The sequence below is a fragment of the Aulonocara stuartgranti genome (genome assembly GCF_965226115.1).
Source record: "Aulonocara stuartgranti genome assembly, chromosome: 23".
Lineage (NCBI taxonomy): Eukaryota > Metazoa > Chordata > Actinopteri > Cichliformes > Cichlidae > Aulonocara > Aulonocara stuartgranti.
In genome coordinates, this window is record NC_138958.1 from 31624063 (window position 1) to 31648686 (window position 24624).

Sequence of the window (24624 nt, forward strand, 5' to 3'; positions counted from 1 at the left end):
AACAATAAGTAATCACCTTTTTTTGTCAATATTGGCCTCAGTGACAGCTATCAGCAGATTTACCAGTGGCAGTGACCAACATTGTACCACATTAATTTTGCACAAACAAAATGTTTAAAAATTGTGTGACCAAGACCAGAAAAGACTATACAATATAGTTATTTTGAAAAAAAATTCTTGTTTTCATAGCATAAAAGTGGTAAATATGGTGTTAAATAAATAAAATAGCTATTTCACAGCAGGTTCTAACCTTGCACATCGTCCACAAATGTTTTTCTTCTGAATAATGCTGACAACACCTCAGGGGCACCAAAGGCATGAACCCAAACACAGATTAAATGTATATACCCAACAATTATTTCATACATTTATTGAGGGGTTTTTCTTCTTCCATATTGACTTGAAAATGTTTACAGAAACTGTACCAAGCAGATGCATAGCAATGGAATCAAAGGCAATGTCCATTGAATGCAAAACACAATACCATAAAAATGATGCAAATATTAATGCGATACATGTAAGGATTGTTTTTTTGATACAAACTACAGATTACAAAAACATAAATGAGATCTTTTCATATGCGCTGAAGCAGCGCTGAAAATACAGAATGAGTATGTCGACATTTCAGCACGCCTGTACAGCGCGAGTAAATAACACGTGCACATTCACGCAACACACACACATCACTCACTCCACCGTCAGGGGATGAGACGACAAGAAACAAAAAAGTAATATCCAGCGTGCTTCAGTGTGTTTTTTTTCTTCAGTTTTTGATTTGTGTTTGAACAGCAGAATCTGGGGTTTGTAATATTTCATGTCTTGCAGACAGACAGCTAAATGCAGAGTCCATACTGAGGTCAAATGATAGTGGTACAGTGACTCCAGTCAGCCACTGTAACAGATGCCTCTGTAAGTTCAGCTCCAGTGATTGTAAGACCCCAGAATGAGATTTGTTACTGGTGTAATTGTGCAAGCAGACAAGTTCCACGTCAGCCCACTTTTAAGTCAGCTGGGACTGATTCTTTTGTGTTAGCGTTCCCATAAAGATAGTCCAAAGAGGAGGATTGTCAGCTATTTTCTCCTCGTGAGTCAGGTTGGGGGGAGCGAGGGTTACAATAGTGTGCGATGGATTGTTTACAAAACGACTGTGACTATTCATAAGTGCAACAGAGATTAACATATCAAAATAACAACAGGATAAAAAAATTGAAGCAATAAAAACACTGAAAGCATCTAAAAGCTACATCCTATTGCACAATTAAAAGGTATGATACAAAAAGAGGATACAAAGTCATGAGACAACAATTGGTATTGCATACAAGGAAAATGTTTAAAAAGTTGCTTTGTCTTTTAAGACCATTAATTTGTTTACAGAGCCCACTCTCACTTTACTCGATAGAGCAAAGGGGGAGTAACCGAGCGCTCGAGTGTTGATTGTTTTTTCATCGCCTGTTTAAGTTTAGAGACCAATCTTCGTCTTGGTCGCAACAGACACGTTTAGGAAACACTGATTTCAAATTCATTCAAAGTGCACAAATAAAAAAAAAAAAAAGAATTAATGTACCACTATGAAACTTCAAACCAAGATTTAAAAAACACAAAACAAACAATGCAGAAACAGAAGCCAATGAAAATGCTGCATAGCTGGATTCCATTTAAAGCAATGCCATCAGAAGGACACACAGGAGCGGGACAGACCTAATTACTGTACATGATCAGACTCTATTGTTGGTTTGTGACATATTCCATAGCTTCCTCGTGCTGATTCAGAGCAGAGAGCTCCACACAAAATAAAATAATAAGTGCTCTCTAGATAGTGTTGCCGGGCCTGTTAGAGGGTCCAAGTTTACACATGCGTGTCACTGGGTTCGCTGGCCAAGCTGCCCCCCCGCAGGTAGATGGCTGAACTGGACTTGGGCCGGTTCTGACTGTGACTTTGACCTCGGGTAGAGCCATTGTTGTTAACTTCTGGCCCCCGGGTATCTGTAGAGATGACCCATGTGGTGGGTCGCCACTTTTTCAGAGAATAAGGGGTTTTGACGCGCTTCTTGATCTTATCTCCGGTCCCCAACGCTCCATCTGGCTGGACTAAACCATCTCCTGGAAAACAGGGTGGAACAATGATTAATGAGCAATGTAGCAACACCTTTGTGCATGAAAATCATTAAAGAGACCATGAAAAACTACACATTTTGATAAGGACCTTCTTTTCTATTAACCACTGATTATTAACTGAATTGCTGGATTAGACATTTAATTTCTAAAATATTCTAAATGAAACAAAGAATAAAATATAATGTTTCTTATTTTGACCAACAATTCAGTTTAAACTATTGATTTCTACATTTCACAAGCCTCTTTTTTCCAACATTATTATTATTATTATTTTTTTTTTTAAATAGATAAAAAACTACTGATAATAAATCCAATAACTGGAGCACAAAAAAGAAGAAGAAGAAAAAAGAAGAATGACCAAAATCAAAGCAGCAGAAGCAGCAATTTTGACTGTGTAACCTACAAAAAGCTTTGGACCCTACATTTCCCATAATGCAACAACACTCTCTGTGCCTAGTAAACATTATGTCTTTCAAACTTCATGCTTCCATTATATATTGCAGACATCTGTTATGAGCAAATTGACTTTCATGTGCATAGTTAATAACGGATGGATTACAATTAGTTATAATACAATTTAGCAACAGAGGGCTGTTTGAAGTACTTTATTAAATGAAATATGCCAAACATTTGTAGGTTCCAGTTTGTCAAATGTGATTATTAGATTTAGTCTAGTGATACTCTGGGGCTTCTTGCCAATTTGTTTTATCTGCAGTCAAATTAACACTGAATGTATCTACAATATGTGTGGTTCAAAGCCCGAAATATATATAGACACTAGGGCTGCCACGATTTGTCGACTAGTCACGATTACGTCGACTATCAAAATCGTCGACGACTGATTTAATAGTCGACGTGTCGTTTGAAGCTTTGTAAGATCGCAAAAGACGCAGGAATAATAGCAGGATTTAAGAGTGTAATAACGGACTGAAACAGAAGATGGCAGCACAGCATGTACAAGGATGCCAGCTGCCGTTAAACCCCGAAGAAGAAGAAGCAGCTGTGTCCCAGAATTCATAGCGCGGCCCAGCTTAGTTTCCAACAATGGCGGTAGCTAGTTAGTTTTAATATTACTCTTATTATTCTTTCTGGGTCACAAAATAAACGTTTAACATATTTTCAGGCGAGAATGTAGCTGTGTAAACCTCAAATATCTGCTCAGTTTATCAGGACACCACATATTTTCAAAAGCGCTCCGACGTTTTCGGAGACGTCTGTTACCCACTAGCTTGATAGCTAGCCGGGGGCTAGGTCACTAGCGCCGTGAGAACACCGGACTCCCGGCAAATTGTTTTCAAACCCACCGCCGTCTTTCGCGACTCAGGTTAAATATATATGAGTCACTTAGATAAATTAAAAATGTTATTGTTTGGCTTTTTTTTAGTATTTTATTTGTTCCTGAGTAAATCGGTTTGGCTGAGATTAAAGTTATAGTTTTTACACAGCTGAATAAACGTCAAGCAGACAGCTGATTATCAGAAGTGTGAGATGCTGGAGAATATACTCCGGTGTCCTGTTATATTTTAGATAGCAAGGAGTTTATTAAACTTTACCGAAACAATCTGCAAATTTCATTAAAATTGAATAAACTATCATCTTGTCTTTATTTTTAGTTAGCACCTTAAAAGCTTAAAGCTGTAAGCTAATGATAGTTATATAAGAGCAGATGCTGCTGGTGCAATAAGCTGTAGTTTTATGTCCAGTGGATGATGATCTGATTAGTCGACTAATCGCATAAATAATCGGTGACTAGTCGACTATCAAAATAATCGTTTGTGGCAGCCCTAATAGACACACACACACACACACACACACACACACACACACACACACCTTTGTGCTTCCAAAAATAGTCAGTTTAGCAACAAATTGGATTAGCTGCCACTGAAAACAGCCCCTCATGGAGATGTACCATTTCTCCATGTTCAGTAATATTTAATATAAACAACAGAGACCTGCTCTGTTTGGAAATTACTGAACCCTCTGAGAAATTTAAGAGTTGTTTTTAGACAATTAAACTGCAGTATGATCCAATGGGCCAATACAACTACAGAATACTTGCAAATGATTTTCACCTAGTGAGGCCAGGTCCTGTGTTGTGAAGGACAGATCCAGAGAGTTAGGTCTCTCTGGCCTACGGGCTCTGGGCTGCCTGAGCAGGGCCTCTCCTCTCATGGTGACTGGAGCTTCCCCCTGGGGGTCTGTTGCAACAGTGCCCGACAGTGAGCTTTCTCCTGGGGGCACCGTAGTTTCCCTGCTTGTCCCCTCACTGCTTCCCTCTGGCTCGCCTTCATCACTTTCTCCGCCGCTGTCGCCATCCCCCTGGCCATGCCCTGTGTTGCTGTTGTTGTTGTTGGTGTTGGGTCGGGCCGAGCGGAGAGCGGTCACATTCGTGGACGCGTCTCTTTGATCAGGCTGCTCTCGTTCTTGGCTCAAAAGAGGCTCGTGTTCATCGGGGCTCGCTGTGATGACGCCGAGGGACAGCCGGCTGTCATCTGACCTCAGAGCTCCAGATCCATTGTGAGTTATGTTGGAGCCTCCAAAACCTGTCGCTCCACCTGTTACTATGGATGAGATCCCAGCACTGATGTGACCATTGACGGTGCCGTTAATGGCTGCATTGGCATGTGTATCCCGTCGAACAGGTAAGTTGTTTGTGCCTGTGCCTCGGTGAACCTCTCCAGCCGAATTTGTGCCCGTAACTGTACTAATGTTCATCTTTGTTCCCTCCACCTGGCGCAGGTTGGACTTTCCTGAGCGCCCAAACTTAAACCTTAGTGAAGAGGAGGAGGATTCCTTCTTGACAGGCTTGTTGCGCAGGGGCAGACTGGATGGTCTCTTGGGCAAGTTTTGCTGCTTGGGCAAGGGAAAGATGGTAGGGGGCATTGTGGCAGCAGTGTCTGATGTACCGGAGACCTCACTCGCCATCTTTATAAGTGGATAAAGCAGGCTGGAACTGCCAGGACTAAGTGGGTCTGGTGAGCAGAACTGCTTCTGGGAGTGCTCCATTAAGTTCTCATCCGAGCTCTCCTTCAGGTTTTTGTCTACTTCTTTAGGGTCCAGCTTTGTGGTTTCCAGGTCTTCTTGGGTAAGATGTAGGCACACGGGCACTGTGGTGGCCCCTGCGAGTCCCTCTGACTCAGAGATGATAGTGGTAGTCGTAGTAGAGGCTGAAGGGCTACCTCTCATGCCCATGCTGGTGGTGCTGCTTTCTGGGCTGGGCAGACGGGCGTTTGCTTGCTGCTGACGCTCCTGGTTGATGGAATTCCTGTTCCTCTCTCCGGTCCCAACCCCAACTCTACCAGTCAAAGAACTAGTTGCATCCACCTGCGTGTTCTTGGCTACACCTTCATGCTCTTCAATGTACGTAGACGAATGGTCTGTGTACGGGCCAGACTTTGGCGTCATGCGATTTCTGGATCAAAGAAACAGTGTTGAAAACCTCAGCAAGATCATTTGAAACAATGAATACAATGACAGGATGTGGCTTTGTTGAAACATACCTCTCGTTGTGCAGTGTAGTGGACATGGGGTTGAGTGTAGGGCTGACAGACTTGGAGCGGTCCCATATGAGGAGCAGCTCCGCCAGACGCTCCTCAGCGCACTGAGCTGTGAGACGAGCCTCTGCGTCCTGGTCCCAGCAGTCCTCCATTGTCTCTTTCAGAGATCGAACCGCCTGGAAAACACAGCATATTATGGCTATTAACTACATGACTAGTATCAACAATATCAACACTGCAGTGCTTGTAATAGAAACACTTTCTGCATTTTGTCATTTATCCCCTAAGCTGGAGTAACTTTAGAAAATGAACTCTCCACCTGCAACACACACAGAGAAATTATAAACAATTGGGGGGTTTGGTGGTTTGCTTTGGACTATGTAATCAAGTGCATGTCCAATTGAACCAAACCCAGAGCTAGGTTTCTGGAAACAGTGGTCATTTCGACTGCAAATTTTGATTTTGTTTTATTCATTCTTTTCACTAAAACTTCTAAGTTCTTAAAATTTTAGTGAACTAAGTATCATAAGACTAAGAGATATCATAAGACTAAATCTAAAGTTATCAGTTGATTTTTAGTGTTTTTACCGGTGAGATTAGCTTCACAAATTGTCCTTGATATCAATACGTCTACTCTTCTCTCCTTCTGAGCACTGGCATTTTGTTGCATTTTCATGGGCTGAGGCCATCCTCCCAGCCTGTTTGTTGGGAGCAGATCAAATTGTGCGTGTCTGACCTTACTGAGATTACTTCTGATTGGATCGCTTCCAAACTCGTCCTGCCTTTCTACACAACTTCATCATCTTCACCATCCACATGTACGCAAGTATTTTTGTAAACATTACTAGTTTTTCCCTCACACATAAACAGGATTTTGGAGCTACAGAAAAATTAGCTTCTGAACAAATAAAGCCAGGGTAAACATCTTTGGAAAAGATTGATGGGGAAAAAAATATTTTGCTATATAGCCAAGCTCCAAAACAGACTATTTCTAAGCTTTTTTGTTTGCGGAATTGTTTTGCTATCCTGTTACAATGTGGCAGTATTCTCAAAGCATTCTCATTTTAGCCCTATTCCCTACATACATACGCACCAGACTGTTCTCTTTCCAGGCCTCAGGGAATTTAGGCCTTTGCTTCTCCCTGGATACCAGAACTTGCATGTCCTCAAATGTTGGGTGGTTCCCTGCTTCCGCCTGGAAGGCCATCTGGTACTCTGGCACAGACTCTCCTAGGGATAAGCAGGGACAGGAAGAGAAAAGCCTCGTTTTAGATGTCTATGACATATCAGAAATACCCATTAAGTTTGTTAAAAATGCACCTTTCACCTGGTGCTTCCTTTCCTGAGCATAACACAAGTAGCTTTACAGTCTTTTCTATATTTAATGTGTGCCTTTTTCTTATTTTGTATACATTTTGTCTGTTTGCTATTTATTCCTGCTGTCTTACTATTTATATTTTACTCCTGCACAGTTGGTGTGCAGCACACATAATTTCGTTGTACATGCAGAATGACAATAAATGGCTATTCTGTTCTATTCTTAAGTTGCAGTCCCACAGTAGGAATGACTTAACACAAAGCAGATATAACTCACCAGGGAAAAGGTCAGTACATCTCATGAAGGTCTCCCAGTAGACTAGGCCTAGGGCATACATGTCCACCTGCTTTAGTGCTGCCTCACAGTCCCTCAGGTTCACCGCGCCCTCAAGCACCTCGGGGGCCATGTAACGGATAGTCCCCACCTGGAAGACAAAGAAGGTGTAAGTGGGGGTGTGGTGGAACTGTTAAACTGTCCAGAAATACTGTAACACCGACACAGGTGGGTTTTGTTTGCTGTGGATGTAGTTGGATCACATTATTAGATCTCATAATCTTAGCTTTGACAAAATATCAGCAGGCTATATCTTTGCTGACAAAGTGCTAAACTAAATGAATGCATATATGCCAGAAACCACATTGACTGTTTTCTATAGAAACATAATCTCCTGTAGCCTATAGCCTCTCCGTGTTTAGTTCAGTAGCCATGCCATTTTATTTCATCTGAACTTGATGCTTGTAAGATGCAGTCTATTCTTTGCTGTTTGCTGTCTACTCCCGTTTTAGTAAGCAAATACAGAGACGTGCTTAACCCTGACTGCCTGCCTCTGCTGCTGTCTTTCTAGTAGACTACACTCATCAATACAGGTGCATCCTCTGCTTCCTCCTGAACACTCACCTCACTTATAGCGGCGTTTTCCTCTTCCCCGTGCCGTGCTGCTCTGTTCCCTGTCAGCTTCATGGAAAGGCCAAAGTCGATAATGACACACGTGCCATCGGCTTTGACGAGGATGTTTCGGCTGTTCAGGTCCCTGTGTGAAACCGCTGGCTTATACAAGTCTTGAAGGGAGAATTGCAAAATTTAGGCTAATTTCTTTTTCATTAAGGATGTTAGCATGTACAGTACTCCCAAAACCTCTCAGACAGCACACTCAAGCAGGTTTTGTGGGATTTGCTAATGAATGATAATTGATTAAAAAAGGCTTCATATATGCATAGATTCAGATTTCCCTCATTACTCACTGTTCAAAACAAGCTGCACTATTAACAGACAACTAAATCCTCTAATCTAATCTACAACAATGGGATTAAGATCATATCAATGGCCTCCACTTGCAGTATCCTTCTGTCCAGCAGAGGGTGCACTGAAGACTGCTGCAAGCTGTGGAAGTCACCACAGCTATGTGCTGCCTGCTATTGATGTGCATGACCAATGGGGGGGCGGGGGGGCAAGAGATTCTGCTGTTAGCTGCTGCACAGAGCTAACAAACACCAGCTCCCTCTGTCCCTGTTGCCTGTGACTTTAGCCCCCTCTGTCTTTTTTCCTTTGCAAAATAATACAAGTTTATCTTGTTTGTGCTGCAAGTTGGGCTTACAGTCTCTCTTACTCACAAAAAGTATTAGTGTACCTTCTTTCCCATGCCATTTCTTAAAAAAGAAAAAAAGGAGGGCCAAGTGTAGCCAATCAGTCTGAGGTTTGGTGACTTGAGACTCTGGCTCCAGCGAGCTCTACGCTACAGGGATATTCGCATATTACCTCAATTCCTATCTCTCCTCTCTTGTTTGTCTCCCTTTTCCCCTCTCTCTGAGGCTAGCTTGAGGCCAGTCTATAAATACCCATGGCTGGGCGTGTGCTAAGTGTGTACGTGTGTTTTTCAAAATGCAGGGATATACAGCACTCTAAGACAAATTGACCCACGTGCAGCTGCAGTGTGCCGCAAGTAAGACAGCTGAAAGTACTAGGAACAGAGCGGAGAAAGAGAAACACAGGCTATCCAAAGCATTTCTTTAAAAAAACAAAACAAAACACAGCAACAAACTAACTGGGCTAAAAACAAAGATACTTTCCCATTTCCCACGACAATTCTTTAAATGTGTTTGTGCTTCAGTAACAGGAGAAAGCGGCAGTCTTGGTAGTAATTAACTCTAAATCTCTCTGTGTAGCTCACCTCCTTTAAAGAGCTCGGTGTGCAGGTAGGCCAGGCCGCGGGTGACAGAGTGAGCCAGTCGGCAGCTGCCCACCCAGTCGTTGGTCTGGATGTTCAGGTAGCGACTGAGAGAGCCCTGAGAACCACATGGAGGACAAGAATATAGAGGACAAAGAAATTAAGATGGTGTAGGATGCAGAGTTTCACAGTGTAACTGAACCAAACATCTTATCACTGCACTTCCGTCGAGTTTTGAGGCAACTGCAGTGATTTTATTGTTCTGCAGTAGAAAAGTCATTTATGATTTAGATGAAAAAAATCTGGCATAAAGTTATGACATCTTATGATAGGTATCAGCAACAACTCTATGAAAACTGGTTAGTGGAAATTATATTGGATATTATTAATTTCCTGCTTCAATTATCTCCATCAGTCTTGGCTGGGCCTAGTGCACCAAACAACCCCCCCCGCCCCCTCCCTCCCAACACACACACATTTAATTTTTTTCTCTCACAATCAATCACAAGGCAATTTGTGCATCCGTTACTACAGAAAATTACATTACATCTGTTCATTTTAAATTGATTATATTATCATTTACTTGAATGCATTATGTGTCCCAGTCTCCTGTCCTGGACTGCACTGTGTTTCCATGACAATGTGTATTAGGACTAATGGTTATCATAAATTAGAGGTTCCTTTTATAGGCTGGACTGCAAGTCAGCTGACTAGTAATTAGCTCAAGGTTTGGACAACAAGCATATTGAGCTTTTTGCTAAGTACACATTAAAATTGAAGTTGAGTTCCTAAGAGTAGCTTTCAGCAGTCAGTGTTAAGGTTCTTTTTATGTGCCTCTTTTTAACCTACTCAACATTTTTTCTCTTCTCTGCTAGATTTTGAGAATGGCTGGAAGCACACTTCCAATAATGACACTGAAAAAACAGGATAAGTTAGCCATTTTTGTTTGCAATAAAGACATGTTAGATGTTGGTTGTGTGAGATTTTACATAGACTGAAGAGGTTTTAATCATCTTCTCATGCTGCTACTTCAAATTACTATCTTCCTATTGGCAAAACAAAGGTGGCCTTAACTGTGAAACACTGACAGGAAACACATTCAAATTATCAAGTGTGTGTCCACAATTTTCTCTCAGTGAACCTGCTTTAATATGTCCAGATGTTATGGAGGCACTATAAACAGCCAGTGTTTATGTTACCTTTCTAGCTGGAGAATGCCCTTTAATTGGCTGAGCTAGTGTGAGGAGAATTATTGATGCTGGATGCAGCATGAAATCGTATTACAGTTGCTGTAATTATTGACTGACTTCCTTATTAAAACGCCATGAGTTTGATTTGCTGCACCAGCTGTGTTTGCTTCTCCCAGAATTCTGTAGTATTAAATTAAACAGGCGTTGTCAATCCTCCATTACTCAAAGCTTAACAAATAGTTCAAGGAACAGCAGGTAAAAAGAAAAAGAAAACACTCTGTATGCTGAACACACATGCTTCATGTATAACACTTACATGGGTACTGCTTCCCCTGTACTCACATGTGGGTAGTAGTCCATGACCAGCAGGTACTCTGTGCGTCCCTCTGGGCCCGTCCGCTCATCGGCTGCCACGAACCGAGAAATGTTATCATGCTCTAGCAGCGGCAGCCGGTAGATAGAGCATTCGTTGAGGAAGTTCTGTCTGTTGGCTGCAGTAAACACCTTTACGGCGACAGGCCGCTCATCCAGAGAGCCGCAGTACACAGCTCCATATCTGCCACGCCCAATCAGCTGAAAGAGGTGGTGACAGCAGACTTCTTTGACATTCTAGACCTTTGGTACTTGTTTGTCTAGTAAGAGAATATCTGAATGAAGCGGTAATTATGTCTGAGTTGGTTTGAGTCCTATTACAGAAACACTAGCACACAGAAAAGACTTTTTGCAAACACGAAAGAGCCAAAAACAGAAACGGTAACAGAGGTAGGTACGACAACAAACCCAGACAGGCAGGGAAGAAGACAGATAGGAAAGAAAGTAAATTACAGGCAAACAGCAGAGTTAAACAGCCAAATCATTCAATTAGAGAGCTGAAAAAACAGCAAGCCATTAAGCCCCAAACAGTCTGGCTAAAAAGTCATCAGCAAGAGGTTAAGAACTGAATTTACCAGGGCATTTATTTCTGGGCAATTTTCATCTCCAAACATTCGTGCCTGGTTATAAAATCTACTGCGGGAAACAATGGACCCTGTTTTGTCTGAGTAAGGTTTGCTGGCTTTCCAGCCCTCAGTTTAACGTGAAGGAACATGTGCCTGCGTTTGATAAACTGCAAGGACAGTGTTCTGAATTCAACTCCTGCCTGAACAAAATGTCACTCTCTCTCTCTCACTGACTCTGAATTTAAACCCACTGAACAGATGTCAGAAAGAGGAGAAAAACATGCCTGCACCAGTGTCGTTGGGTCATTATGTTCATATCTTATTTCTCTCATGAAAGTACACAACGGAAATTGTATTTTCTAGCTGTTGTTCATTTTAACTGGCCTAACATATACTAACACACACACACACTCGCTTCTTTTTTGTGGGACAATCAACTGCTGTGACTCTTGGATCTATTTACTATCATTTTGTGATAAGGTGACTAAAAGTAAAGAGTTTGCTTATGTCTTTTAAAGAATATACTTTATGTACTAAAATGTAAGATTGAATGTTTTATTTCTTCTCCTAAAAGGTCAGTTTGAACCTTCGGGATCCCCGACAGCCGAAAACTGAATGTTTTAGGTCAATTAGTAGTTACTGACACAACTACACATATTTTTTCAGAATATTTAAGTGTTTACCTCTTTGAAATAAATGGTGAATACTACTAAGGACAAACTGGCAGGTTGATAACCAATCCTAGCTTTAAAAGGAAAGCTCATGCTTGCCATACACCACAGTGGGATAGTGCACTCAGCATGAGTCACAGACAGAGTCAGGCTGAAAAATGCCAGAATTTCATTTGAGGAATCAGGTAGTAAACAACCAAAAAATAGCCCGTGTTGCTTTGGAAATTTCAGCATATTGCAGAAATTGAGTTTGTAGGAAACTGAACTATGATGATGACATTAAATGGAAACATTTTAATAAGTGAAACTGTGATTTTGAAATTTTGCTGCCATCCTGCTGTCTCCCTGGACTTACTTTAATCAGATCCAGCATTAATTTGTATTCCAGTCCTTTGTTTATATTGCTAACGTGGCTGCATCCAAACTCTGCCGACTTCCTATCACATTATGAGCTCTCCCTCTTTAGTATCAGGATTTCAGGATCCTGTGACAGTGTAAGCACATTTCTATTTTTGTATGCCTGCCCCTGTCACTGAATGCCTCCTGTTGTGATCAGATGATAAAAGTCACATTGAAATGACAAACATAACCAGAATCCTTGATGTATTTTGAGTGCATTTTTGTTTTCTCCTTTCTCTTTCTAGCTTAGAGTCTCTGTACTCTCAAAAACACACTACCTTGTGCAGAGATGCTGGAGAAGCAACATCATCTCTTTAAAGAAAAAACAAAAAAAAACCACCAGTATAAAGGCCTCAGGATTTGGAGGAGAAAAAAAGAAGAAGAGGGATTTACTTTACTATTTTCACAAACATCCCTATTGTACCAATTAAAAACTAAGAATAATGTGCTGTGTGGAACCATGGCAGTAATCTTACTAAATCTAGAGTATTTAAATAGCTGGACAACAATTCAGTCATGGCTGTATTTTCTTCCTATTGGCTCATTTGATCATGTTGAGCTGGCACATCCCACCGCTACACTAAATACTCTGGCTCTTTCCTGGGCCAGAAAACAAACTGATTCAACTTATGAAAGATGACTGCGCAGCTCCAAACTAAATATATTCCAAGTCACAGCTCCTGCAGCCACAAAAGAGGACAAGGAGTCTGATGTGCGCACTGACCTCCAGCAGTTTGAGATTGTCCAGGTCCAGAGAACTTTCCGAACCCGCAGCTTCCATCATATTCAGATTGTGAAGGCCTTGTTTGCCATTTCCTATAATACACAGGATACAAAAAACACAAATATATAGACACATTTATGTGTATGAATGTGAGAGTGAATGAATAGTGGTATTGTAAAGCGCTTTGGGTGCCTTGAAAAGCACTATATAAATCCAATCCATTATTATTATTTAAGCAAAACAACAGCTCTGATTTAGTTCATCAAATTCTACCAAAAAACATTTAAAAAGCCTTGAATAATGAATTCTCTTCCTCACACCTTGGCGTCATGGCAACTCACCATGCATCATGCGGTAACCAAAGAAGGCTGCTGCAGCTACCACAGCCAGCACGGAGACTGTTGCCAGGGCGATAATTACCGTCTCTTTGTAGCCCAGTGTGGGAGGATCTACAAGCAGATGAAAACATTGTAAATAAAAGTAAAAATCAAACTGTGACCTTTCTGTTATATTTGGGCCTGAGGCTGGGGGTTAATGGTCAAAGCCACTCTCTGGCCTTTGATTTCTAAATAAGAGTCAGAGGAAAGAAATGTACTACAGCTACACCCAGCTACCAGTTCTAAAAGGTACAGTCTGATGCAATGGAGCACAAGAGATGTGCAATACAACAGTATTGATTCATTTATGCCTATAAAAAGGGTGTAAATCTTCACGAGCATAATCAGATAAAAATACAAACCATTACCATTAAGAAGATTTTATTTAAATCAGGTGATTAAAACAACATAACTGGACATTTTCACAGGTTTTTTTTTTCCTTTTTACCACGGCATAGCTTAGGGTTTTATCTCTTTATGAAGCGCCTTGAGGCGACTTATGTTGTGATTTGGCGCTATATAAATAAAATTGAATTGAATTGAATCTCTACTGTAATTCTAAACTGTAATTACATTCAGTTAAATTTTATTTAAATTTTATTTATACCACACCAAATCACAACAACAGTCACCTCAAGGCGCTTTGTATTGTCAGGTAGATCCTACAATAATACAGAGAAAAACCCAATAATCATATGACCCCCTATGAGCAAGCATCTCTGAAAACATTAGAGCACTTATGCAAATATGTGATGTCTTGATAAATCGAGCAGATATTTGAAGTTTACACAGCACCATTCTCGCATGAAAATATCTTAAAAGTTTATTTTGTGACCCAGAAGGAGTAATATTTCAAACTCCGCCACTCTGTGTTCCTCCGCCACTGCCTCATTTGAGTTTTGGACGAAATGGATTCTGGGATATTGCATTTCATCATTTCGAGCTGATTGGAGACCAAAACAGCCAATCAGATTTTTTTGCACGAAGTCTGTGATTGGCTGGTTTTGTAGCACAAATATAACGTGTAGAGAAAGAGTTGAACGTGCACGGGCAGAAATGTTGAGAGCGCAAGTAACACATTGCGAGCGAGCGCAAATGCAAAAACTGAGCAAGCGGGGCTGCTATTGTGTGTGTGTATGGATAATAGCAAACACTGAAATACATTTTCAGCAATGAATTTTGTTCACTCAAATTTAGCTTTTCTTTGCTCAAAATAAATTTCTCCTCAAAATGCAACACTTGCACCTGCAAATTTTTTTTTTAACATGTGCTCAATTTTTTTTTACGTGCGCTCAGAATAGTGGCACAAAAATAACGCCATACACAACCAGTAGTAGTAAGATATACTGGAAAGTTTGTTTTACTATCAATTATTTTTAAATCCTGTTTCCATCGATGATTGTTATCTGTACTTGTACAGATAATTGCTTCTATCACATACGGGCACAAGGACACACATTTACGCACCAAGCTGAACAGTGGTGCAACACATATTCCAGCAGGGTTTTTTCTTCTTTTCTGCTCTTGTGCTGAAGCAGCGTGCCAAAATACAGGTAAGAAAACACAGCTTGTACTAAAAATGGATGTATAATTTAAGGAAATGCATTCACTATTATAATTTCATGTACAACAGGATTGTTTTTCCAAATACCCCTATACTGGTGGAGTCCCACAGAGGCTATTTTATTAATTGCTGTCTGGAGCACTGTGAAAAACATTGTTTTTCCTCTTCTGAGGTTACGCCCACACTAGCCCGGATAGATTTGAAAACGCTGCACGTCCACACTACCGTTTTTGGTCGTTTTCACAGAGTTGCGCGTCCACATTGAAATGGCCAAAAACGCTTACGTTCCAGTAAGTGTTTTCGGCCAGTAAGAAGATTCAACCTGCCTCATTTCGGTCTGCCACTTATTTACTTTCCGGCTCTTTGAAATGTCATGGCAAAATATCGAGGAAAAGCACAGAGTTTTTTTAAATAGACTAACAATGAGGTGGAGTTGTTGCTGCGAGTAACACAAAAGTACAAAGTTGCAAAAGCAAGTGAGAATTAAAGAATTTGAGGAAAAGCTATCTGTAGCATGTACAGACTGATATTAATCTTTAATAGGGCTGTCAAAATTGCCCTCCGCTATCTTAGTTTAATTGGTCACATGACTGCATCACATGACTAACATGCGTCAATGTTTTAGAAATTCTCCGTTTTCGCTGTCTACACTGCGATGCGAAAGCACAGTTTTCAAATGTATGTTTTCGAGAGCATTTTCAAAACGCTGCGTTTTCCATGAGCGAAAACGCCGTCTCAGTGTGGTCGGGAGGCCAAAAGGGAGAGAAAACGGACAGACGGAAGGACGTAGCCTTACTCACAGATGTAATCATAATATTAAAGATAAACCATTTGCAACTCTATAACACACATTTACAAAATGACAATGCTGCACCACATGCTGGGTTACGTTAGCAAGACAGGTAGCTGAATATTGTTTTAAAAGCTGTGACAGAAGACAGATTAAAGATGATGAGAGGAAAGCAGAAATACATCAAAATAACGAGACCAGTGACTAGCTGTGCTCTTAACTACATTTCACATCTCGGATAATGCTAATGAGGGAGTTGTTGATGGCAAAAGGGAAAAACGTACACTGCATAAAGGCAGAACAAGCAGCCTGTTAAGGACTTACTGGATTGCTGCATTACAAAACTTTTCATAGTATAATTATTTATTGTGTTTGCTCTGTGGTGTAATGTTTGGCTGTTTGTTTAATTTCTTCTTTCTTTGTATTCTATGAACAGAAGAATATAAAGGGGCCCATTAATGCTTAAATTATATTGGTGATGACTGATGATGCAATTGGAAACCAAAAGGGAGGTAGGGGTGCACAACAAATGGAGATTAGCAGGTTAGTGGTGTTAAACTCAGAATCTCCTGTGTCATAAAGTTGGCTTTTTTTCACCATGGTAAATTATAGAATTTCAAGAGTTTCTGTAAAGAGGAGTGGGCCAAGTAGTCTCTGCCGCATACTAAAATCATGTTTTGCTTCAGGATCAAATACGTAACTTACTTTTTACTCAATGACTGCAAATTCAGCAGGAGATCAAATATTTTTCATTGATCCTTTGATTTGCAGCCAGCTTTCTGCTAGGGATACATGTACAAGGTGATGCCTGCTCTAGCATGCAGCCATCACCGCATGCAGCATAAAATAAATAACTTGTGCGATAAATATACAGATTAACGATTTTCTGCAGCATTAACATCTCATCCTACTTATAAAAATGCTGCAAACTGGTATATTTTCTATGCTGTTCAATAGATTTTTAATACCATTTTATCCTCATCATCTGATAATAACCCTGATTGGAGTAGCTGGCACTTATAGGAAAGATTTTTATGCTTACATCTATTTTTATGCTAGTGCACCTGGAGCCAGAAGTAGACTGACCGGCTTAACAGAGAAAACTGATAACCACTGTCATGACGCACATCACCTCTAACTGAGGGTTTAGGTTTTGTCGAGCCAGCTAACACAGTGTTTAGCTGTGTTTAACATTGTTCCTAGAATAACATTTCACACAACTTTGCATTAAAAGGTACAGTCAATCGTTTTTTGAGTTTATTAATGGGGAAAAAAAATAACACTATAAAAAATGGCAAGAATTTCAAAGCAATGTTTGATGATCTTAGTATAATACTTTGGCTAAATAAAAACAATTACTGCTGCTTTGGTAAAAGCAGTAACTCTCGCTCTAAAGTGGTCTACAAAACAAGCAGATTTTAAACATACTAAAAAAGTACGTTGCAATTTTTCTTCCTTCCCAAATAGCAAGTCACCCACCGCACACAACTATCTGAATGCAATTTTAAGTATTTGTGTCTGAAAATGTTTGGGTGTGCCGTAAAGAAAAGAAGAGCTCAAATAAAACAAACATGAATGGCCCAGGGAGCAGTTTATGAAGAGAGAAACAGAGGATGTGTGGGAAGTGAATGTTAAAGAGAAAAAGAAAATATGTAAAAAAGAGAGAATAGTAGGCAGATGGTCGGCTGTTTTTGCTTACCATAACAGATAAAAGCAGTTAGCTGAGGTGGAGACAAGCAGATATTAAATATTTTAACACTCGCACCCTCACATATACTACTACTGTGCACAAACAGTGGAGAGTCCACAAACACACTTTCTTGCATCTGTTACAAAAGTCAACACAATGGATATGTCATGAAACACACGTATTTTATAAATAATTGATGGCTTCCAGACCCTAAGGGCAACTCTGACTGACATACTACAATGAGCATGGATGTACACACTCTAGTGCGCACACGTGGGGGGTTGACTAGGCTCGGCTGAAATGCCAAGGTCACAGAGTTCATAATTAACAAGAGTGTTTTACAGGAAGTCATGTGACAGAACATACCAAGAGACTGTTAGAATCTCCCAACCATCCCAGACAGTGCCAGCTCTGCTGCCTTAAGAACATCAAAGAGGCAAAACTGAAATACAGGAGCATTTGCATTAAGCTTTAAAAAAAAAAAAAAGGAAATTTATATTTCACCATTGAAACTTATGTGACAGCTGTAGTCGCTAATTAAAGCGCATCTTAAGATTTTGATGTGATTTTGATGTTGACGAATTAAAGTAGTTTTAAAGTAGTTCACTATTTGGTCAGAAAAGGGGTAAATTCTCACACTGGAGAAATGAAAATTAGCAAATACCCCTAACCAGGGCTCGCAAAATCTGTAATAAACTCTCTTTTCCAAAGATGAGTGATTCCTCAATCAGATACAGGGCTCGCAATACGGGCTAGCGATTTTTCCAGTCGGGCTACCAAAATCTCTCTCTGCCCTGCCCGTCGGGCTATCGCAGGAAGGAAAAATATATGTCAATGCTTTTGCATTCTTTCAGAAATGTAGCTGGGTAATTATGTCATTGGCATCGGTGAGCCACTGTCAATATGTGACATATTGAAATCCAATTGAATTTGTGCTTGTTTTTTTGCTTTCACTTTGCAATCACGTGAACTGTGTATAGAGAGCGACAGCACTGATTGGTGAGTGATGATAATTTGTGCACCAATTCCTCTGACATCGTCTTATTAATCGTTAGCTTACTACGCAAACATGACAAGTGAAATCTCCGGCAGCAAGCTTAAACATGTGAGAGGTTAATCGTGCAGAGAATCGCTGAGCGTTATGTGAGTGCGTGTGTAAAAGCAGCAGGATATATATTTTAGTTCAGCTGAGCCAAATAAGACAGGTCAGGGTGAAGAAGTGACAGCCAAAGAAAAGCTTACCACAAAATGGAAAAGTTATGACAAATCAGACTATAAGGCAAAAAGAAAGTGCAGCTTTATGGTTTCATGGACAAAAGAATTTCTGTGGCTGCGATATGACGAGCTAAATAACCAGGGCTGCACATAAGTGGTCCGCAGGTGCGCATTCGCTGTCAAAATAAAAAACGCGCACAAGATAAGAAGGTGCAACGCGTGTTTGCGTACATACGATTTTCTGGAAGAGGACAGACATTTGTTTAGAACTCTTAAAGATGTCGAAGAAGCAAGCTCCTTTAAGCAATTACTTTGGTTTTCCTCCACCTCCAAACAAATGTCAGAAGTAGTCCGAACCACAAAAGAAGCACGTATTCTCGGAAAAGTGGTTGCAGGAGGTGAGCTGGCTTCAAACAAATGATGAACGCACAGAGATTTGGTGCAGAATGTGCTGTGAAAATCCCACTCTAGTGGACAAAAACAGTGCTTTTTATATGGACGCAAACACGCGTTGCAACTTCTTATCTGGTGCGCGTCTTTTATTTTGACAGCAAATGCGCACCTGCAGACCACTTATGTGCACCCGTGTAAATAACATAATGTTCTGCCGGGTGTGTTGTTGGTTTTCTCTCGATTTCTGAGTCGACAAGCGCCTTTGTTACTGGGACATGTAATTTTAAGAAAGGCCCCCATTAGAACCCATGAGAAATGCAAGAAATGCATTATTGCTCAGTCTGCAATATCTTTACCGGAACAAACACCAACTGCAAATAACATACTAAAAATAAACCTGGAAAATCTGTTTAGAACAGCGTACTATGTTGCAAAGAGTGAACTACCACTGGCAAAATTTAGCAGCCTTTGAAAACTTCAAAAAGCAAATGTCCTAGATCTTGGTTCCACTTGCCTCTTACCCGTGACTTCAGTGGAAATTCAGGATCTGACACAGACTGATTCATGTTCTACACAGTTCTTACAAGTTCATAGAAATTTCTGTTCAATTAGAACCAAGTATTTGAGTTGATGATTGTAATTTTTATACAATGTTGTAATTTGTGTTTCAACAATTTTTTGATTAATGTTTTGTTTCCGTTATAATAATATACTTTAATGTATAATATTATAACGGAAACAAAACATCAATCAAAAAATTGCTCTGTTTTTTATTCGGGCTACTTAAATTTATTTTGGGCTACCAAAAACTGAAGAGTCCCTGCCCGAAGGGCTACCAGGGACTTTGAAATTTTGCGAGCCCTGCCCCTAACCCTAACCCACATAGTGGAAAGTCAGAAATCATGTTATTAGAATTATAACTTTTATTTACTTAGTGGTCAGAAGTTCAACAAGACATAAGAACTAAATTCTAAATCATCTCACCATTGAGTGAATATTTGGACGAAGTTTGAACGAGGTTTCTCCAGGAGTTGTTGAAATACCTTGTCCGGGAGAATGTGACATACATAGGAGTGTATAGATAACTTAAAAATGTATCTCCAGCCGCAGGTGAATGAATAATTTTTGCAGTCTTTCCAATTTTTCTCTTCTACGTCTAAATCTATTTCATTTTAGTAACTAAATTAAAAAGTGCCGATATACAAAGGTGATGCACTGTCCCTGCTCCTGTATTGCAGCCACAGCCAAAATACATTCAGAAGGTAAGATGAGTGCTGAGAACCCAGCTCAGTGGTAGGAATAAGATCTGAGCTATTGATACATATGCTACCAGATCAGATACCCAGCTAGAATAATATGCTGGCCACAGGAGGAGACCCAATACTACTGATGTCAAAACATAAAATCTCCTCACAATATAGAGGCTTCTACCCAAAGTCCAGCGGCAGAAACAAGAAGGATGAGAATTATTGCCAGAGCTACAATCCAGGAAGAAACACACAAATACATCAAGAACATGGGTCCACAATATGAGCTCCTCCAAGAATGGCTCAGGCAGAGAAGACAGATGGTGATGAAGAAAAGGAGGAGGAGCTATCATGTACCATTGACAAAGGAAGTAGCTGACATCAAGAAAACCTACAACTAGCTAATAAAGGCCCATCTAGAGGACGCCGCGGAGGTTCTGATTATGGCAGCACATGAATATGCCCTAAGCACCAGATCCATAGAGACAGGTCTTTCACAGCCAACATGACAAGTTACAGCCAGTGAAAAGTACTGAACTGGAGACAGTTGAATACTTTGTAACAGGATGTAAGATGCAAGCTGGGACATTGTACAGGCACAACCAAGAAGCTGGGATAGTGTAGAGTAGGGCTGCTCAATTAATCGAATTTTAATCGCGATTCCGCTCTGGGCTTTCAACGATCATTAAAAATGACTGAGTCGATTATTAGCCCCTCGCTCATGCTTTACTGCTCCGTGTGGCAAATCGAGCGCAACTCTCTGCATTTCGAACACGCGTCACAACAGTTAAGAGGACCCGAGGGAAGCTCGGAAAGCTAAGCAGGAGTTATTTGGAGAGGAGAGTGACTGCCGTTGGTTGAAAAGAGAGGTAAAAAAAACTTCAGTGGTGTGGAAACATTATGGGTTCGCGGAGTCAGACGTGGATCAAGTAGACACAGTGTGTAAACTTTGCTACAGTGTCGTAGCTGCACCACAGAGCAACACTGCAACGTTCACTAAACATAGATGTTTACATTTTTCATTTATTTTTTATATTGCAAACATTTGTACTGTTATCAGTATTTGCACACTATGTTATATTATTTTTTGACAATCTTTAAAACCATTTTTCAATACATTGTTATTGTTAAATAAATATCGTCAAATAATCGAGATCTCAATTTCAGTGAAAATAATCGTGATTATCATTTTTGCCATAATCGAGCAGCCCTAGTGTAGAGGAACTTCTGTGCTGCCAAATGGATTAGACATCCCTAGTCCTGATGGGAGACGCTGCCGAAGGTGGTTGAAAACAACAGGGCTAAGGTCCTGTGTGGACTTCTTCAAGTTCCAGATAGGGCTGCTCGATTATGGCAAAAATGATAATCACGATTATTTTCACTGAAATTGAGATCACGATTATTTGACGATATTTATTTAACCCTTTAAGACCTACTATAGAACCAAGTCCACCAGAGCTTATATTATTTTTTTACATGCTGTAGTGCCATTTGTGGGAGCATTTCAAGTTGCTATACATCAATACAACTGTTATAGCCCATATTTTAATAATATGTATGCATTAAGTCCATAGTAATTACATAAATTGCAAAAAAGTGCAATAAACTACAAAAAAAATTGAAAATCGCTTTTGTTTTGTTTACATATATTTCTACTTGGAGAAATTTAAGAGGCTTATCCCTCAAAACTTTAAATACAATAAAGTTGCAAAAAATAGTTTCCCACCACAGGAAATTTATTTTGAGTGTCTTCATAGTTTTATTTCGGAGATACAGCAATTTTTATATACTGCAGGAAAAACAAAAAACAATCCTATGATGCAAATTTGCAAAGAAAACAGCAGGTGCATCATTTCACTGTGGGAAGTCTTACGAACAGCTGATGGATCGGCAAAGCATGTTTCTGGAATATTATGTTTTTGTTCCTGCAAGCGCTTTTTATGCAATTTTTGCAAAGCTATATGTGGAACGAAACCGTGACCGAGGACAAGCTGATGGCATCAGATGTAAGTACAACTCCTCCGGTTTCATATGCAAAACAAATTATTGCGCTAGCTTACACGGTTCAGGTTCTACAGGGATTTAAAAATAGTTATGCAAAACGGAGCATGCTGCTCTGACCGGCTTTAAAGGGTTAACAATGACTTTAAAAAAATAATATAAAATAGTGTGCAACACCACTGAAGTTTTTTTTTTTAAACTCTCTTTTCAACCAACGGCAGTCACTCTCTCCTCTCCAAATAACTTCTGCTTAGCTTTCCGAGCTTCCCTCGGGTCCTCTTAATCAGCGGTCTCCAACCTTTTTTGCGCCACGGACGGTTTATGCCCAACAATATTTTCACGGACCGGCCTTTAAGGTGTCGCGGATAAATTAGGGAGGGGCTAATAATCGGCTCAGTCATTTTTAATGATCGTTGAAAGCCCAGATCGTAATCGTGATTAAAATTCGATTAATTGAGCAGCCCTAGTTCCAGACAAGCAGTTGCTGGCCATCCAACCAGACAGAGTAGTGGTTATCAGCACAAGACTGCAGTTATCATAGATGTGACAATCCCAGCAGACAGAAAAACAGAGAAGTACCAGGAACTTGAGAAAAAACTGGAGCAGAAGTGGAAGCCAAAGGGCAAAGTGGTGCCTGTGATAATAGCAGCATTAGCAGCTGTAACCCCTAAACTGAAAGAGTGACTTCAGCAGATTCCATCACATCATCCAAAAAAAAAACAAAAAAAAACAGTGCAGTCCAGGAAACAGCAAATTTGTGAACCCTCAAACTCCCAGGCCTGATTGAAGACCTGAGCTTGAGAAACACACACATGGCATACAACTAAACCCTGAATTGGGACCTCCTGTATCAATAAATGCGTACATTCTCTGTAAACTTCTAACTTCAGTAATTTTAAATAAAATGATGAATTCCGAAGCTTTACTTAAATTTCTGTACCTACAAGTTTCTTCACTACACGAATAGGCGTTAAGCCAATCGCCTGTTTTCTAACTCGTCTCAGTGCCTCTTACCTAGACCTTAATGTCACTCTTGAATCTTGGCCTAAGATCATTCAGACAGCCAACTGATTCAAACCATTTCCTACTTCTAACAACACAAGAGTACGTCTGCCCAGACATGCCGAGAAATAACACCGTACTGAAAACGGAAACAGGATTTAGAGTTACAATACAACACAAACTTGAGTTTCCAGCAGCATCAATTTTTTCCCCTACAATTTATTTTCTTTGTCATCTGTCTACACAGTTGAACAGTCACCGGCACACCCACAGACAGACGGATAAAGCAGACGCCATGTAATCCGTGGAATGCAGAGAGACGACATGGATGGTAGGAAGCGTGTTTGTGTGTAGGCAAGGGAGATGACAAGCTGCTGTTGCCACCGCCCCCACCTCATGCTCTTTCATTCACGGGTCAACCTTGAGAAGAATTAACAATTAACAATTTATCTGTTTGCTTTGTCTGACACCTTTCACAGTATTCAGTCACGACTTAAACCGAATCCCCTATCAACCACTGTCATGGTCCTTTAGGGGTTATAATCTACACGGCTCCTAAGAGTGGATGTGGACAATACTATAATGTCATTTGTTGTATCCAGTTCTTCATCTTTCTGATCCACCGTTGTCAAGGTTTTCTAACTGGTGACAATTGGAAAGGTCATCTCAAAGTCCCTGTTGCTAAATGATATAGCAGACTAGCAAAGGGGGCTAGAGAGAGCAATAAGTAGGTGTAGCTATGGCAGCCCTTTTTTGTCTATCTAGGACTAAAAAAAGTCAATGTAACAATTAATAAAACCATAAATTTGGATCAGATCTGACTTTAGGTCAACTAATTTGCATTCACTGGCTAGAGGAAGACAAGACCTTTGGCTTGAAATTCACAACACTGACAGCATGTTTAGTATTCAATTTTATCTTCTGTAATCTCTCACAGGTGGCTGGGCGTGAGGCTAAAAGGTAACGGGGGTAAGAGAGTGTTCTTACGTATGGGTTGCGCAGTGGTGGGGCTTGGCAGCGGGAAGTCCTCTGTGAAGTTCACATTGCACATGTCACTGCCACAGCAGCAGAAGTGGTAAGTCCCATTCTGTATCTGTGGAGGCAAGTTGGTAACCACACAGCGGTCATCTCGGCATGCCTGGTTGTCGCCTAGGTGAGTCCAGCAACCTGAAGAAGGGTAAAAAAAAAAAAAAAATGTTGGAGAAACCCCGCCCAAAAAAACGTATTAACCCCTCAGTTTTAAAATAACAGTTATTGAATGTGACAGCACAATTGGGTCAGATATAGTGAAAGTAAAAACTAATTTCAGGGCTCTAGAGTGCGACC

The 24624-nt window shown here is 40.4% G+C and overlaps 1 protein-coding gene across 1 annotated transcript in view; it reads right to left on the reverse strand.

Moving 5' to 3' along the window:
- Positions 1 to 354: 354 nt before the first annotated feature.
- LOC309700149 (bone morphogenetic protein receptor type-2-like) overlaps positions 355 to 24624 on the reverse strand; it is a 45553-nt gene continuing 21283 nt past the window's right edge. The window contains exons 3-13 of the mRNA XM_082523584.1: positions 24286 to 24465; positions 13361 to 13468; positions 13020 to 13111; positions 10630 to 10860; positions 9101 to 9215; positions 7831 to 7991; positions 7210 to 7357; positions 6709 to 6845; positions 5619 to 5791; positions 4191 to 5530; positions 355 to 2100 (exon numbers count right to left, since the gene is read on the reverse strand). Coding sequence (XP_082379710.1) covers positions 1847 to 2100; positions 4191 to 5530; positions 5619 to 5791; positions 6709 to 6845; positions 7210 to 7357; positions 7831 to 7991; positions 9101 to 9215; positions 10630 to 10860; positions 13020 to 13111; positions 13361 to 13468; positions 24286 to 24465 — 2939 coding nt within the window. The 3' untranslated portion in view covers positions 355 to 1846. The remainder of the gene's footprint in view (positions 2101 to 4190; positions 5531 to 5618; positions 5792 to 6708; positions 6846 to 7209; positions 7358 to 7830; positions 7992 to 9100; positions 9216 to 10629; positions 10861 to 13019; positions 13112 to 13360; positions 13469 to 24285; positions 24466 to 24624) is intronic.